This window comes from Hemitrygon akajei, chromosome 5 (assembly GCF_048418815.1).
Source record: "Hemitrygon akajei chromosome 5, sHemAka1.3, whole genome shotgun sequence".
In the NCBI taxonomy this organism is placed as follows: domain Eukaryota; kingdom Metazoa; phylum Chordata; class Chondrichthyes; order Myliobatiformes; family Dasyatidae; genus Hemitrygon; species Hemitrygon akajei.
Window position 1 is genome coordinate 147,398,173 of NC_133128.1, and position 18,332 is coordinate 147,416,504.

General features: G+C 40.4%; 1 protein-coding gene across 2 annotated transcripts in view; it reads right to left on the reverse strand.

Moving 5' to 3' along the window:
- The window catches only part of LOC140728285 (uncharacterized), a 142,331-nt gene that overhangs the window by 17,236 nt on the left and 106,763 nt on the right, over positions 1 to 18,332 (reverse strand). For both annotated transcript variants that reach the window (XM_073046786.1, XM_073046785.1), the window contains 3 exons: positions 16,201 to 16,794; positions 8,805 to 9,437; positions 7,768 to 8,352 (listed from right to left, as the gene is read on the reverse strand). In XM_073046786.1, coding sequence (XP_072902887.1) covers positions 7,768 to 8,352; positions 8,805 to 9,437; positions 16,201 to 16,794 — 1,812 coding nt within the window. The remainder of the gene's footprint in view (positions 1 to 7,767; positions 8,353 to 8,804; positions 9,438 to 16,200; positions 16,795 to 18,332) is intronic.

Sequence of the window (18,332 nt, forward strand, 5' to 3'; positions counted from 1 at the left end):
TCCTGAGAAGATTGAGATGAGTGAGGCCCATTTTAACCAGTTTTTACAGAGCACCCTGACCATTTGGTACAGGAATTGCAAGACATTTGACTGCGAGTACAGCTGAAGGGACTATCGGGGTCTCTTCCACTTATTAAAGATACATATCAGGAGTACTGCGTACATAGGGCCTTTAGCATTGTCAATGATCCTTCCCATCCATCCGACAATCTCTTTGACCTCCTCCCTTCCCCAACCCCACCATCAGGCAGGAGATTCTTAGCATTAGTTCAAGAATGACATCTTCCTTCAGGCTCTAAGACTACTGAGCTCCCCGTCACGACCCAGGTCTCATCACATAAAAAGCACTAGTAGTGTTAAACTATTTACCTTTAAACTTGTATTGTAAATGCACAACTTTGTTTGTCAATTTATTTATGTTAATATATTTTTTGTGTTATGTGTGTGAATTATATGTACTGCGTTTTGCACCTTGGTCCAAAGGAACACAGTTTCATTTGGGGGTATATACACGTACAATTGAATGACAGTAATCTGAACTTGAACTTAAGTCTCCCAGTATCAATATTCTGCAGGTCATCGTTAACCAGAAATTCAACTGAGTCAAGGCACCTAATATGATGATTACAAGAGCAGGTCAGAGACTAGGAACTCTGCAGTGTCTGACCTAAGTTCTGATGCCCTTTCCACCATCTGCAAAGCACAGGTCAGGACGCTGGTGGAATGCCTTCTGTTAGCCTGGGTGAGTGCAACTCTGACACAAAGGTAGAATCTCAACACCAAGCAGGAGTCTCAGTGGAGATGATGTAGGCACCCTGAGAGGTGACCTTGAGCAGGTCTTCTAGAAGTATTGAATTTGGATTCCAACCTTCTTATGGACTAACTGGAGAGAGACTCCTTTGCTTGCATCTTCAGAAACAGCTCTATTTCTATTTTCAATATCTCTATTTTTCCCTTTCAGCGTTCTTTTCAAGATGCTGACCTGGAGTTACACGGTGACTTTGATTCTTTGCGGGAATGGGACCCGCTCCCAGGGTTTCACGACTGGCCATGATTCAATATGCCAGGGATGCAGCCTAGAATATTAGCTCGCCTTTGGAGTTCCGGGATCTCGAGGCTCTGGGGATGGGTGGACCAAAGGTGCCTCTGCAGGAATCAGATGTGTTGTGGGTGAAGTAAGATTGAAAGCAGTGAGCTGGCTGCGTGTCCTGAGACCCGAGTTCTTTGGGCACAGAGCTCAGAAAAAAGTGACACAATGGACTTTTAACATCGTGAATCAGCGTGTTGTTTGTTATGTCCCCCCTCTCACTGTGAAAAGGAGACACCTCTTTCTCCCTTATTAGAGAGAGAGAGAGCCTGTGGTGTGTCAAATACCGAGTGAACAAGTAGTCTTTGGGGTACTGCAAGTCTGTGTCTTTGCTGACACATTGCTGCACGCTTGAGTTCTCAGTGGTGGGTGCCGACGGTTTCTTTTGCTGGTGGGGAGGGGGGATCGTTGCTTTGCTGCTGCTTACGGGTGGAATGGGGGAGCTGGGGGGGGCTTTGGGGTTCTAACATTGAAACTGTCATTCCTTCTTTGGGGGCACTCTGTTTTTCATGGATGTATATTGTATGCATTTTTCTGACATTAAATGTACCTTTGAAACCTTTGAAACTGGAAAGAAAGAGAACCTATGGAGTAACAGCAGCAAAATCAATAACACTATCATTCTGAGAGAGAACAGCAAGTTCATATACTGTGGATCCATTTTCACTCACAAGGGGTAGTGTCTCATCAGACTATTTACTCCACTAGAGGTAGAGGGATTGATTATTGATAGACTAATGTCTCCTTTGAACATATTAGTGCAGATGTTAGCTGGAATTTGTTTGTGCTAAAATATAATCTGAGACTCCATCATTCAGATTCTACTTTATGTTTGGGTTCCCAAGCATTGAAAAGGAGTGAGTCACCACCACTTTGACACTTTGACAATGCCATACAAACCTGCTGTAAGTCCGTTGAAGGGTTCCTCCCACAAGCTTTGTAACGCTGAGGTCTTAGCTACCTCAAAGTAGAAAGGCATGTGTGTCGGGTTAGGAAGAAGAAAGTGAGATATGAGGGGTGAAAGCTTACACCACCTGGAGTCAGTAAATTTGAATAAGTCACAGACTAAGGGGCAAATAACAATGAAAGGATTAGGATTAGAATTTACATCCATCTTCAGTGGTTTCAGCACCACTGTTGGCCATAGGCTTCATTGTGTCTATTCTAGTAACTGCTATGGAGCAAGATGTAACAGTTGTTCACTGCCCCCCCCCCCCCAATTCATTGGTGCTGGTGCTGGTCATATGCCACCTTCTCTTGTTAAGGACAGAATTGGATATGACTGCCATATAATTTACTTGGGCAATATGCCAATCTTCGTTGAATACCTGGTTGATTGTGCAACCTGTAGAATGCAGGTGTGAGGCTTGAAGTGACAGATAACCATGTGAACATTTGGTGGGATATGCAAATACTAAATCCAATAACATATTGTCTGATACATGCTGAAGGTGTATAGCACACAGCAATGTGTGAGACTAGAGGTGGGAGATGGTGTTTGCAGATGTATTTGCTAGACTATGCCAAGGATCTGAAAGGCACATGAAGTACTGCGTCCAGAATACCCAGGCTGCTCTTCTGTGATTTACCTTGTGGGCTCCATCTGCTTAAACATGTTTTGGTGTGTGACAGGATGGCTTTCTAATTACTTGTGAGTAAAGAAGTTATCCTTACCTTTCCATCATTTACCAAGATCTCCAGCAATGAAAAAGTGAGGATCTGCTTATGCCAAGTTCTGTCATGTCTACTGTACTGTGATCTCTAGAATAACTCCCATTTCCTTATTCAACCATAAGCTATTTCTCCTTTAAAAGATGCACCATGGTTTCACTCAGTGTTAGCCAGTTTGTATTGGTGAACAATATCAGGCTAAGACAATAAACAACACTGGATGATGAAGAGGGATATACATGTCCGGCATTTTCAGACCAGGACAAGAAGCATTAGATTAATTATGCATCATGATCCTGGCAACATTTTTGCTACATTATCTATTTTAGCCTCCTCCATTTCTCAAATGTGGACCAGGGAACTGGAAGCATGAAATTAAAATTCTAGCTGACCTAAAAATGGGGAATTAATGAGAAGGATTTCATAGGTTCATAGCCAAGCTTGTTTGCAAGTTTTCGAAGTTTAATGAAGAGAAAAGTAAAATGATGTAGTTTGGTGAATATACGCTGTACATAAATTTCTGTCCACTAAAGAGAACTGGTAAATCACTCTAAGTGTAAGGACATGTTAATAGCAGAGTGCATATTTTATCCTGCAGATTCAAAGATTCAAAAATTGAAAGTATATTTATTATCAAAGTATGTATGCAGTATACAACCCTGAAATTCATCTTCCCACAGACAGCCACAAAAAAAAGAAACCATGGAACCTGTTCAAAGAAAACATCAAACACCCAGCGCACAAAAAAAGAGAACAAGTGGGAAACACAAATTATAAAACATCAAAGCACAGAGTCACTGAAACAGTCTAGGAATGTTCAGTTTAGCTCAGATCATTTCAAATTAGCATTGTGCTGTTTGTTGGCTACAAGCCACAGAGGCAGTTCACCCTGATCAAAATCTCACAAAATAGCAATAAAAAAGGAGTAATCAGAAGCAGAAACACATTTAACTTGAACTGCAGAGGCACATTGCACAAACTGCATCAATGAAACCTTGTCCAAGACCCAAGACTCAAGCACCATTCTCTGGGAGCATAGAGAGAAAGAGAAAGAGAAAGAAAAGAGAAAGAGAGAAAGAGAAAGAGAGAGAGAGATCATCCTCAGTGATTTCAATCCTGCTTGACGCTTCAGTCAGCGAGATCGGAGAGAAATGGAGTCAACCATGGCCTTGCTGCCCATCTCCAGGCTTCTTGGCCTCCAGCCAGCACACTCTGCTCGAAACCTCACCAAACTCCCACGGAGACAGCCAAGTGCCAGATCACTCAATCAGCCCAGAGATACGCCATCAAAATGTAAATCACAGGTTCCAATCACACATAAAAGCTTAGTAGCATCATTACATTTGAAAGAGGAAGTAAAAGCAGTACTTTCGTGGACTGTCTGAAGGATGTCACCTTTGGTCATGGTGTTCACTGGCGCCATCCACTCCCGAACACTTAGTTTGAGTTTCCCAGGTCCAGCTGTGAAAGTTGCTTATGTTTATTGCTAGTACTGTTTTTGGATACATCTGCCAGATTAACCCAATTGCACTGATTGTGACAGACACTTATATACCAATATGCTTTACTGGCATTTTTACCTCGGCCCAAATAGAGTAGTACAGCTGCTTTTTCATTAGAAATAGTTTATTATACAAAGTCTCCATTTTGCTTTCTTGATTAAAAAAACAAAGTATCCACCAATTTCAGCTAATTCCTTTTAATTCCATCATAATGTGAAATAAATTTGATTGCTCATAACTGCTTCTGGAATAAAACATTAGTCAGCAACATTTCAGAAACAATGCCAAAGTGCTCAGATATAGACAATTATGACCATTGGGAAGTAATGCAAGAGGGGGGAAATCAGATTCTTGGGGCATTAGGACTGATTTTCAAGGAAATTAGTTCAATCAGATCAAACAGTGTCTGTGGTGAGAGTAATTCATGGAGAACTTAACTACTTTGGTAGAAGCAGGGATATTAGAAGAAAGCAGAAAGGGAGATAAATGAGAACAGATGAGAGTGAAGTAAGGAATAAAATCACAAGTAGTCCTAAAATTAGCAACTTATTCTGATCAAAGTAGGTCCCTAATGCAACTAATAAAGCCAACGGGTTCAGATACAATTGGCTAAATGGGATTATGACATGACTGCACAGAAAAATGCCTTTAACACTTCCAGGAAATGAATATTAATATTCCTAGATATTAAGTATTGAAGGGGAAAAATGTGAATTAAGGATGGTTTTACAGTTTAAATGGAAAGGGCATACTAGACAGTTCCAGGCATTGATTGATTTTAATTAAACTGAGGAAGAGAGGGGTGAGGGACTGTTGGTGCGATTTTTTTTATTGTAGAACATGAACAGTGAGAAGGAGAGGAGAAGTACAGGGTGCAGTGCCGTGACTGGGGTAACAGATAGAGAGCGAGGTGGGGGGAGGGGCTAACTAGAATCGTTGATGATATTTTCAGGTGTTTCCCCCAGCAGTGTATAGGACCATGTGTACCTGTTCCCCAGCACTGCTTTTGTATGCAAATAGGTTTTTAAAATGTAACAAATGGTTCATTACTTTCACCTTCTCTCGGTCTTCTCGCAGTTGCATCTTCAACATTCGTTATTAGCAATTACTGTAACGTATTTTCTCTGTTAATTGTCAATAATTTCAATTATTCCCTTCATCTCATAAAAGCAATAAACACAGTCATATAGACTGCCCGGTCATTCTGATTCCTGTTGGCTTTATGAGAAGTGGAACTTCTTTAGGTTTCTGTTTAATGTTGTCTACTAATCTTTGCTTCCTGCATAAACATTTTAAGCCCTTCCTATATTTCATATAATATTTCTGTTTAGTGACTGAATTATGTTTCATTCTTTTGTCATAAGCTATCTTTTTCTAATTTAGATAAAATGACGTTTCTTGCCATCCAGAACATTTTGCCTTTTAATGGTCTACCTTTCCCTTCAAAGCAATATGTCTTGCTTGTGTTTTCAATTAATTATTAGTTGTCTCTTCTCTACACAATTTGTAGCACCGTATTACTGATTAAACCCTGCATTTGCCTTTTCCAGTCAATCTATGCTTGATCTCCATGTATCACTGAAATGAGCTTTTCCCTTTGTAAGCGTCTGTATTTTTAGTATTCTCTGTTCTCTTTCCAAACTTGATCTAATTGAATTACATGAGTTGAAGTCTGAGGTCACTCCCCAGAATTAAATTCAACACCGTTTTCCTCCCACTTAGACCATAAGACCATAAGATATAGGAGCAGAATTAAGAATCAATTCTGACCAATCAAGAATCTATCAACCTCTACCTTAGATATACATAAAGACTTGGACTCCACCATTGCCTATTGCAAGGAATTCCATAGATACACCAATCTTTGTCTAAATAAATACTTCCTCATCTCTGTTCTAAAGGACACCCCTCTGTTTTGAGGCTGTATCGTCAGGTCATAGACTCTCACACCATAAGACACATCTTCTGCACACCCACTCTATCAAGGCCTTTTACCATTCAATAGGTTTCAATGAGGTTACCTCTCATTCTTCTGAATTCTAGTGAATACAGGCACAGAGCCATCAAATGCTCTTCATATGACGAAGTATTCAATCCTGAAATCATTTTCATGAACCTCCTTTGAACCCTCTCCAGTTTTAGCATATTCTTTCTAAGGGTCCCAAAATTGCTCACAATATTCCAAGCGAGGCCTCACCAGTTTTCTATAAAGTCTCATCATTACATCCTTGCTTTTATATTCTTGTCCTCTTGAATCAATGCTAACATTGCATTTGCCTTCCTCACCACTGACTCGAACGGGTACATTAACCTTTATGGAATCATGCACAATGACTCCTAAGTCCAATTGCATCTCAGTTTTTTAAATTTTCTATCCATTTAGAAAATAGTCAACCAAAGTTCATGACTATACATTTCCCGATATTACAAACGTTTGTATATTCTATTTGCCATTTCTTTGCCCATCCTGCTGAACTATGTCCTTCTGTAGCCTATTTCCTCAAAACACCTTCTCCACTACCTACCTTCATATTGTCTGCAAACTTTGCAACAAAGCATAAGTTCCATCATCCAAATCATTGACATAAAGAATTGGTCCCAACACTGACCCCTATGGAACACGACTGGTCACTGGCAACCAACTAGGAAAGGTTCCCTTTATTCCTACACCTTGCCTCCTTCCAATCAGCCACTGCTTTATCCATGCTAGAGTCTTTCCTGTAAAACCACGTGCTTGTAGTTTGTTAAGCAGCCTCATGTGTGGCACCTTGCCAACAGCCTTCTGAAAATCCAAGTACACAACATCAACCGATTCTCCGTCTCTTCCACTTACTATTTGAGTTTATAAACAGAACATTAGAATATAAAAGGAAAACAAAAACATAATTTCTATAGTTTTTCAAGGTGCTATCTAAACCTCTTTTGGAATATAGGAACCATTTCTGAGCATCACATTCAACAAAGATGCAAAGTCCTTAGAGTACAAAACAAGTGTTGCAAGATGTAATGAAAGATGAAAGATCTCCTTTATTAGAAGAGTTTGGGGAAACAAAATAGGTATGCTTTCCATGAAGCAAAGAAAATCAAGGGATGACCTAATAAAGCTTTTAACATGCTGAGAGATTTTGATAAACTGAATGGGGAAAAACTACAGTATTTGCCATTTTAGGACTGCCAACAGATCATTGACAGAAGAGTGAGAATTGTTTTCTTCATAGCGACAGGATCTGGAATACTTCCCCTGAAAGATGGTGTAAGCAAATTTTATAAGTAAATTTAAAAAGGATGGATGGCTACCTGAGTCTGAGGAACTTTAGGGATTGCAGACAAAAAAATACAATGCGAATCCAAGAATAGCAATTCCGTCAAAGAGACAGCCAAAAATTGTTTGTATCTGTATGTGAACTTAGATGATTCTATAATTCTATGATCATACAATTCAAAAATTTAGTAACAACTTAGATAATTATTACTGAGAAAAGTCATGCTTGATCAAAGTTATTTTACCTTCAGTATTTACAGCAGTTGCATCCTCAATAATTATGGTTTTAACCTTGGATATCAACTCATTTTCGATAGTTGGCAACTCTTGGAAGTCACTCAGTTTCAAAACAAGGTTGGGTTCATGCACAATCTGTTGCAGCTCTGACTTGTCTGCGTTGTTGGCTCCAATAGCAATGGGCACAACACCAGCCTGTCTCATTGCCTCCACTGCTGGCACAACGTTGTCCTTGGATTTCCCAGCAGTGATGAGCACCAGGATTTGTGCGGCTCCGGCATCTCTTCTGCTGCCCGCAGCCGGGATGAAGACGTTATTCGTGACAAAGTCCAACGCAGCACCTGTGTTGAGGGGTCTTCCTGTTTTCAGTTTTAGTTTTCGTACAGCATTCAAAGCTTCATCTTTTGTTGAATGAATATTGAGGCCAAAGTCAATTCTTGCATCAGAGCTATATTGCACCACAGCAACTTGATCTGTGTCAGGCCCAATATTAAGCTCCTGGATTACCTTCTTCAGAAATTCACGGACTTTTTGAAATGATTTCCCCATCCCACGGGAGCCGTCGATGAGGAACACAATATCTCTCTTCCTGGCTGCAAACATTGAACATGAATTTGAAGATAAATTATGTGATTAACTTTTAAATTGAGAGATGAAATATGGACATATAAACATCAAAATGTGCAGATTTGCAGAGACGTTATACAGAACAATTGCATGAAAAGACAGTATTGCTTTGATTCATAATAGCTCTGATGAGTGCACTTATTTGTGATGCATTTTGAATCTGGTGATGTGCCAGCCTAGAAAATGACCATTTCTGCTGATCCTCCTCCAAGCAGACCATTTGATACCTGACTTTAGATCAGAAGTTGTTCAGATGCTCCTGTCTCACCACAATGAGCAATGCTACAGAAGTTCCCCCCAAAATGAAATCTCTCTGCATTGACATATTGGATGGGGAAAGATAGTTTATTGTAAGTATTCTAGTGTTACTGCTAATCTAGTACAATCTGAAAAAAGGTCATAGGAACAATTCAGGTACCTTCTGAAGTTGTGACCATTTCCTCTTCAACAATTGTTGACTCTTCAATTACTGTCGGGACACTCAGCATTGTCAATGGCATCATCAGTTGACTCAGGACATCTGGCAAAGAGCGGAAGTCATTTACACTGAAGACCAAACTTGGGTCAATTGCCATCTCCTCCAGTTGGGCTGTGTCTGCATTGTTAACACCGATCGCAAAGGTCATGACGGCAGCTCGTTTCAGTGCATCCGCAGCCACCTCCACGTCATCGTTGGACCTTCCACCAGTGATGAGCAGCAAAAACTGGGGAACATTCTCCTGGATTCGACTCCCAGCAGAACTAGTAAAATAGTATTTAATAGCAAAGTCCAGTGCAGAGCCAGTGTTGGCTGTTGCCCCGCCTCTCAGTCTGAGTCCTTTGACATGAGACAGAAGTTCAGTTTTTGATGAGTAAGTGTTCAGGTAGAACTCAGCCTCTGTGTCATCACTGTACTGTGCCAGACCCACTCGCACTTTGTCATGTCCAATGGCCAGCTGCTGAACTATTCTTATGACAAAATCACGGACATGAGGTAAATTAACGTTTCCGATATTGTCTGATCCATCGATAAGGAACACAACATCTCTCTTGCTCATTTCTAATGGTTCAACTGTAATAAAATTCACATCTGGTCATACAAAGTTTGTCCACATGAACTACACAATGGAAAGCAAAGTTAAATACCTCAAGTTAGGCTAGATATAAAATATAGTCAAAAGATTTTAAAATGGTTTACTATGAGTCCTGACATATTAAGAGAAAAATATTATTGATAATGCAGATTTTGCAGCTGCCATTATTAGATGAAGATCTAACATTGAAAAATTTAAGAGAGAGGCACACACACACACAAAACACTGCAGACACTAGAATTTTGGAACAACACAGAAAAGGCCGAAGGAACTGAGCAGACCAGGCAGCATCTATGAAGATGAACAGTGTATGTTTCAGGTCAAGACCCTTCATCTGGGCTCACTTTATTTAAAAGGAGGAATTGAGAAGTGGGCTGATTGATGTCAAGGTCTCTCCAGGTGAAAGGCCTTACCGTGAAAAGGTGATACTACATTCCTCTCCACTGGAATGTTTAATACCTGAATCAGCGTCGAGCCGAGCAAGCATTTGTCTAAATAATGATGGTATCCTGAGGTGATTCGCAGTACCCTTCTGAAGCTCTGTTTAGATCTATTGCCTATCAAGTGCAGAGTGCAATGTTTATTTCTCTTCTTTTATAGAAACTGTCATGCACAGCAGTTCACAGGTATTCAGCAGACAGCCTTGTTGACCCTAAAATAGCTAAAGCAATATTCTTTAAGGCTGTTACTAAAGACTATTACTCACATGAATGATTCACGAGGCTAAGAGCACTGGAATTACCTATTTTGAAATCATTTGAAAATTGTGTGATGTAGACATTTGCGCCTCCCTCTATGATTTACCATCAATTTTGACCCAACATTCATGCTGACTAACTGGAGAGTGATGATATGATGTGTTTTAAATGGACTTTTGTAAAGCTTTTGAAAAGGTCCTTGTCTCCACCAACTTTACAGGCCAATGAAGTTTTGGGGTTCTTCTAGCTCTGGTCTTTCCTGCGTCCTTGATTTCCTTTGTCCCATCACTGACAGATGTGACTTCAGCTATTTTGACCTCAAGGTCTGTACTTCCATCTGCAATCCTCAGCTCTGTGGTGTCCCTCTCCCGTCCTTAAAGAAGATCTGATAACTCGGACCTTTGACCAATCTTTTAGGTCTTTGCCCTGTTAAAATCTTAGACAGCCCAAGATTAGGCAACGTCTGACATGCTGCTGCACAAGGGATATCAAGCATTTGCCAAAGCCCAGAGTACTTCAGTGAAGCAGGTTACAATAAGTGTGAGATGGTGCATTTTGGACGCTCAAACAAGAGTAGGACTTACGCAGTGAATGGCAGGGCATCGATAAGTGTTGTGAGGCAGAGGATATTGAGAGTACAAGTGAACAATTCCCTGAAAAGAGCCACACAAGTGAACAGTAACAAAGAAGGTGTATAGCATGCTGGCCTTCATTGGTCAGGGCATTGAACTTAGGAGTACGAATATTGTACTGCAGTTAAACACAAAAAAAAATGCTGGAGCAAAGCAGTACAGGCAGTGTCTATGGAAATGAATAAACAGCTGATGAAACCCCTCATCAAGACTGGAAAGGAGGGGGGAAGATGCCAGAATAAGAAGGTGGGGCAGGGGAAGGTGGACAAGCTAGAAGGTGACAGGTAAAGCCAGGTGGGTGGGGAAGGGGAAAAAGTTGGGAGGTGATGTGGAAAAGGCAAAGGGCTGCAGAAGAAGGAATCCAATGGGAGAGGACAATGGATAATGGAGAAAAGGAAGGAGGATGGCATCCAGGGGGAGCAGAAGAGGCAAAAGCAGGGAAATAAACAAGAGGGAAGAGAGAGAAGAAAAATAACTGGAAGTTGAAGAAGTTAATGTTCATGCTATGAGGTTGGAGGCTATCTTGACATAATATAAGGTGTTGCTCCTCCAACCTGAGAGTGGTCTTATATTGCAGTTATACAAATCATTGGTGAGACCGTACGTGTACAGTATTGGCCATCCTGTTACTATCCTCATTGTCAAACTGGAGTGAAAGCAGGTGAGCAGAAGAACGCTGATTAGACCAGAGGGCCTGAGTCATAGGGAGAGGCTGGGCACACTGGATCTTTATTCCTTGGAGTATAGGAGAATGAGAAGTTAACTTATAGAATTTTATATAATCATGTGGGGTATTGGTAAAGTGGACAGGCATCGTCTGTTTCCCAGGACTAGAGGGCACAGATTCAAGATGAGAGGGAAGACATTTAAAATATTTGCAAGTAACTTTTTCGCAGAGTGCAGTGGGTACTTGAAATGAGCTGCGAGAAGAAGTGGTCGAGGTGGGTACAATTGCAACAATGAAGGGCATTTGGAGAGATACATGGAGGGTTATAATGATATGGTTCTATTAAATATAATACTTAACATGGTTGATCCAGTTCATTTCTGCTCGGTGGTGACCTTCAGAATGTTAGTGGTGGAGGGCACGCTGATGTTAATGATATTGAATGTCAGAGTATTAGACCATAAGATATAGGAGGAGATGTAGGCCATTCAGGCTATCGAGCCTGTTCTGCTATTCAATCATGGGCTGATCCAATTCTTCCAGTCATCCCACTCCCCTGTCTTCTCCCCATACACTTTGATGCCCTGGCTAATCAAGAACCTATTGTTAGACTCTTGGAGACTATCATTGGCTATACTTTAATGGTGCAAATGTTAAATGCCACACCATTATTCTATGACTCTCCGAAGAATCCTACACTGGTTATTCAGTTGGAAAGTTTCTAGCCCAATAAGAATATATGATCATAAAACATAGGGGCAGAATTTGGCTATCTGGCCCATTGAGTCTGCTCCGCCATTCAAACATGGCTGATCCTTTTCTTCTATCTCCTCCTCAACCTCAGTTCCCGGACTTCTCCCCATAATCTTTGATGCCATGTCCAATCAAAAACCTATCAATCTCTGCCTTAACTACACCCAACAACCGGGCCTCCACAGCTGCATGTGGCAACAAATTGCACAAATTCACCACCCTTTGGCTAAAGAAATTTCTCCACACCTCTGTTTTGAAAGGGAGCCCCTCTATCCTGAGGCTATGCACCCTTGTCCTAAACTCTCCCACCATGGGAAACATCCACATCTACTCTGTCTAGGCCTTTCAACATTTGAAGGGTTTCAATGAGGTTCCCTTCCTCATCCTTCTGAATTCCGGTGAGTACAGACCCAGAGCCATCAAACGTTCCTCATATGATAACCCTTTCATTCCTGGAATCATCCTTGTGAAACTCCTCTAGAGCCTTTCCAATGCCAGCATACCTTTTCTAAGATGAGGGACCCAAAACTGTTCACAATACTCAAGGTGAGGCCTCACCAGTGCCTTATAAAGCCTCAGCAATACATCCTTGCTCTTGTATTCTAGACCTTTTGAAATGAATGCTAACATGGCATTTGCCTTCCTCACCACCTGCAAGTTAAACTTTAGGGTGTTCTGCACAAGGACTTCCAAGTCCCTCTGCATCTCAGATTCCTGGATTTTCTCCCCACTTAGAAAATAGTCCACACATTTATTTCTACTACCAAAGTGCATGACCATGTATTTTCCAACATTGTATTTTTGTTGTCACTTTCTTGCCTAATCTCCTAATCTAAATCCTGCATCCTTCCTGTTTCCTCAACACTACATGCTCCTCCACCAGTCTTTGTATCATCTGCAAACTTGGCAACAAAGCCATCTATTCCATCACCTAAATCATTTATGTACAACATAAAAAGAAGCGATCCCAACACCAACCCCTGCTAGTCATTGGCAGCCAGCCAGACAAGGATCTTTTTATTCCCACTAGCTGCCTCCTACCAATCAGCCAATGCTTTAAACTTGGCAGTAACTTTCCTGTAATACCATAGGCTCTTAACTTGGTAAGCAGCCTCATGTGTGGGACCTTGTCAAAGGCCTTCTGAAAGTCCAAATATACAACATCCACTACATCACCTTTATCTATCCTACTTGTAATCTCCTCAAAGAATTCCAACAGGTCCATCAGACAGGATTTTCCCTGAAGGAAACCATGTTGACTTTGTACTAATTTGTCCTGTGTCACCAAGTACTCCATCACCTCATCCTTAACAATTAACTTCAACATCTTCCAAACCACTGAGGTCAGGCTAACTAGTCTATGAATTCCTTTCTGCTGCCTTCCTTCTTTCTTAAGGACTGGAGTACTATATGCAATTTTCCAGTCCTCTGGCACCATGCCAAAGTCCAATGATTTTTGAAAGATCATTTCTAGTGCCACCACATTCTCTAACACTACCTCTTTCAGAACCCTAGGGTGAAGTTCCTCTGGTCTGGGTGACTTCTGTACCTTTAAGGAAAGAAGTATTTTGATATATCACTAGAATATTAAGAGGGAGGCTCAACCAAGGTGGAATTAGGAATACAATTGGAAACCGTAACCATGAAATTTCTAGTCTCAGGGAATCTTTGATTCTGGTAGTTATTTAGAATAATAATTTGCATTCAAATATACAAACATTTGTGGTGCAAGTGCTGATCAATAAAAATTAGAAAGAGTTTGTTCAGGAAAATCATGAAATTTAATGAAAGTTGGTCAGAGTAGTTAATGGTATTAGTTCAAAAGTACGAGTATAAATAAGTGTGGTATACTCATTTGCTTGGAGACACAAGATGCTGGGATTTGGAGCAACAAAGAGCTGACCAATCATCAGTGGCCCCTCTCCCCTTCCTTATTCTGGCTATCTCCCCTCTCCACTTTTAGTACTAATGCAGGGTTTTGACCTAGAACATTGATAATTCCTTCCCCCCACAGATGCTGCTCAATCTGCTAAGTTCCTCCAGCAGGTTGCTTGAATTCATTTGCTTGTTTTACAGGTAAAGCTTATATAAAATACATTGAAAGAGGGAAGGCAAAATCATTGAATGATACATGATGCTGAGACATATTAGGCTTGATCATAGGAAGTATTATTAAAACATTGGTCCAACCCAAATCAAAAGATCAGAATCTAGTGTTAAATATGATTGCTCTTGATATTACAGCAATGTTTGACTAAGTATGGCACCAAGGAATCTATAAAACATTTGTCAATGGGGATCGAGGGAAATGCACTCCGTTGGTTAAAAAGCATGTCCAACACAATGGAAGATGATTATGATTATTGTGAACCAGTACTCCCAAGACATCAGTGGAATAGTTCCCCAGAGTTGTGTCATAGGTTCTTCTTTATTGATACCCCTCCTTCATTTAAGATGCAATTTTTTTCTCCGGTGACCGATCATGTTCAGTTTCCATACCTGAGTAATGGAATATATTGACAATACTTGGGCTTGGTCTAATTGCGGCATTTAACTTTTGCACCATTAAAGTACATCCAATGATGGTCTCCAAGGGTCTAACCATACTCTTTGACTTTTAATATCATTAACATCAGTGTGCCCTCCACCACTAATGTTCTGAGGGTCACCACTACTGAGCTGAAATGAACTGGATCAGCCACATAAATACCACATTTAAAAGAACCAGCTGGATATTCTGAGGAAAGTAGCTCACCTCCTGAGATTACAATGTCCTTCTCTGTACTGAGCATACAACAGGCATGGTATGGAATATTCTCCACTTAGGTGGATGAACGCAATTCCTACATCATGCAGGATTACACAAAATCCAGGGCAAAGTTAACAGCTTGATTGGTATTCCATCTTCTAACCTAACCATACATATAGTCCACTGCTGTTTGTGATGCCAATGAGAAGCACCGCAGCAACTTGTACAAGCTTCATTAACAGCTCTTCCCAAAGCTGTAACCTCTACGTATTAGAGCAACAGGCTGACAGGAATCCAACTTCTTCTCAATTAGTCACATATCATTTTGACCTGGAAATATATCACTGTTCATTCACGATTGTTAGGTCTAAATACCAGAGGTCTTTCTCCAATAACTCCTTGTGATCGTCTTCATCAGAAGGGTTGCAGCATTTAAAGGTGGTCTCTCACAATAAATGTTTTAAGTACCATAATGGTGAGCTATAACTGCTGACCTTGAAACCTTAATCTAATAAATAAAAAAAATCCCAAATACTCAGGCCTCTGATAAAATGTGGATAACTGCTGACAAATTACGTCATATGCCTTTGCATTAGCAATTTGATTTCAGTTGTGACTCTCAGTCATAAGCTAAAGACTTAATCATAAGTATAAGAGATTGGAGCAGAATTAGGCTATTCTCCCCATTGAGCCTTCTCTGCCATTTGATCATGTCTAATTTAATATCCCTCTCAACTCCATTCTCCTGCCTCCTCACAGTAACTATGACAGCATTATTAATCAAGAACCTATCAACATCTGATTTAAATATACCCAATAACTTGGCCTCCACAGCCATCTGTGGCGATGATCTCCACATATTCACCATCTTCTATCTAAAGAAATTCCTTCCTATCTCTAAAGATGAGGCTGTGTGTTCTGGTCCTAGACTCCCTCAGTGCTGAAAATGTCCTCTTGACATTCACTCTATCTCAGCCTTTCAATGTTTGATATGCTTCAAAGAGATTTCCACCCCCGTCATTCTTCTCTACTCAAACAGTCCTCACACATTGACAGAAAATTACTGTAGTCTGGATTATAATGGCCATAATTTAAAACTGTTGTAAAGTTAATACTTTGGATAGAATACAGTGCATCTGGAATCAGGGTTACATATCCAATAAACACTCTCCTACAGTTTGAGTTCCTTTTAATAAAACCAACTAAACCAAAATAAAAAAGGACGCTTAACAAAGTTTTTACCTTCACTGATAATTATTGTTTCCTCTATCACAGGCACTGGCTGAGCTTTAGACAGCAGTTGTTGTTGAATAGTTGGCAATTCCTGGAAGTGATTCAATATGAAAGCAGATTCTGGGTCGGAGGTGATCTGCTGCAGTTCCGATGTGTCTGCAAGCTTGGCTCCAATAGCAATGACCACAATGCCAGCCTGTCTCACTGCCTCCGATGCCGGCCCGACGTTGTCTCTGGATTTCCCAGCAGTGATGAGCACCAGAAATTGTGCAGCTCCGGTATCTTTTCTGCCGCCCGCAGCTGGGATGAAGACGTTCCTTGTGACAAAGTCCAGTGCTGCACCTGTGTTAAGGAGCCTTCCCTTTTTCAGTCGCAGTCTTTTTATTGCATTCATGAGTTGTGTGGCTGTGGAATGACTGTCAAGGCCAAATTCAAGTATCGGCTTGGAATTGTATTGTACCACAGCTACTTGATCCTTGTCTGGTCCAACATCAAGTTCCTGCATTAGTTTCATCAGAAACTCACGGACCTGAATAAATGATCCCCCCATTCCAAGAGAGGTATCAATTAGGAATACAATATCTCTCTTTGTAGCTGCAGAAGCTGAAAATTAACATTCATAATTAAAAATTGAAACATTTTGTACAAAGTAATCAAATATCATTACAGCCATTGTAGCTACCCAATGAGAAATTTTAAAGCTGCAATTTATCATTTTAAATGTGTACACTCTCCCTGGCTGAGCTCAACCTCGATTAATGTCTTCTAATCCAGACAATACAACATAAATTTAACAATGCCTTTGTAAAGCACAACAGAGCATCTTTTTGTGTGAAAAGAATTCTATTAACTTTATTGTTTTCTAAGAGGATTTAGTGTTCATGAAGTTGTGAGATTTAGGGCATGGTTAATTCTTCTTCACTAATAAATAAAGAAATCACTTGAAACACTTATTAAAGTTTAAAGATTAAAGAGGCGGAGTGTTGAATCTAAGAGAAGGTAGAAGTGGAGTTTATGCTTACGATGGAGAAGTTGTATCATAAATGCTTGTAGCAATTAAAACACCTCAGATATTTAAACAAAACCATTGCAGTAAGAAATAAAGAGCAACTTCTTAAAAATCAGTCATAGGACAAAGAAACAGGCCCTTTGGCCATTGTCTGAAACAATCATTAAACCCCTCTCTATATCAGTCCCATTTACCAGCACTTGGTCCATAGCCCATTATTGCCTTTGCAATTCAAATGCTTGTCCAGATGCTACTAAAGTGTTCTGAGATACTCACCTCCATCACCTTCAAAGGTAATGCATTGCATATTGCAATGATTCTCTGGGTGGAAAAATTCTTCAGATCCCCTAAAAACCCCTTAATTGAAACCTAAATATCTCCCTCTGGTCTTTGACATATCTGCTATGAAGAAAATGTCTTACTACATATCCTATCTATGCCTCTCACAATTGTCTACACCTTTATCACATCTCACTCAGGCTCCTCTGCTCCAAGAAAAATGAAATCAGCTCACCCCATATGTAAAAATTTCCATCCCAAGCAACATGGTGAATTTCTTCTGCATCCTCTCCAATGTATTCTTGTCCTCCTTGTGGCATTGCAACGAGAACTGTACACAATGCCTAATCAATGTTTTACTCATTTGTACCATCACCTCTCCAAACTTACATTCTACTTTAGGCAAAGCATCCTATTTGCTTTCTTTTTCATCCTGTCTTTGTGTGCTGTCTCCCTCAAGGATCTTTGGACTTGCAAACTAGGGGTCCCTTTGTTCCTAAATACTCCACACAACCCTACCTTTTATGGTATATGACCTTCTTTATTAGAATCCCAAAATGCATTATCTCACACTTATTAGGATTTAATTTGCCATTGATAATGCAATTTTACCTTCTGTCGTCTAAGACTACTTAACTCATTATCAAGAGCACAGCCTATCTGTGTGTCGTTTGCAGATTTATTAATCATATCTCCATTCTTGCATCTTTATTACCAGCCTTTTCAGAGGGTGAAGCAGACATTAGACTGGGAGGTGATAAGTAGCTAAACCACTGAGAATGTACATGAATGTTGCAGAGGTTTTCATAGCTCCATAGGGTTGCTCAAGGAATGCACGTTTGTCTCTATCACA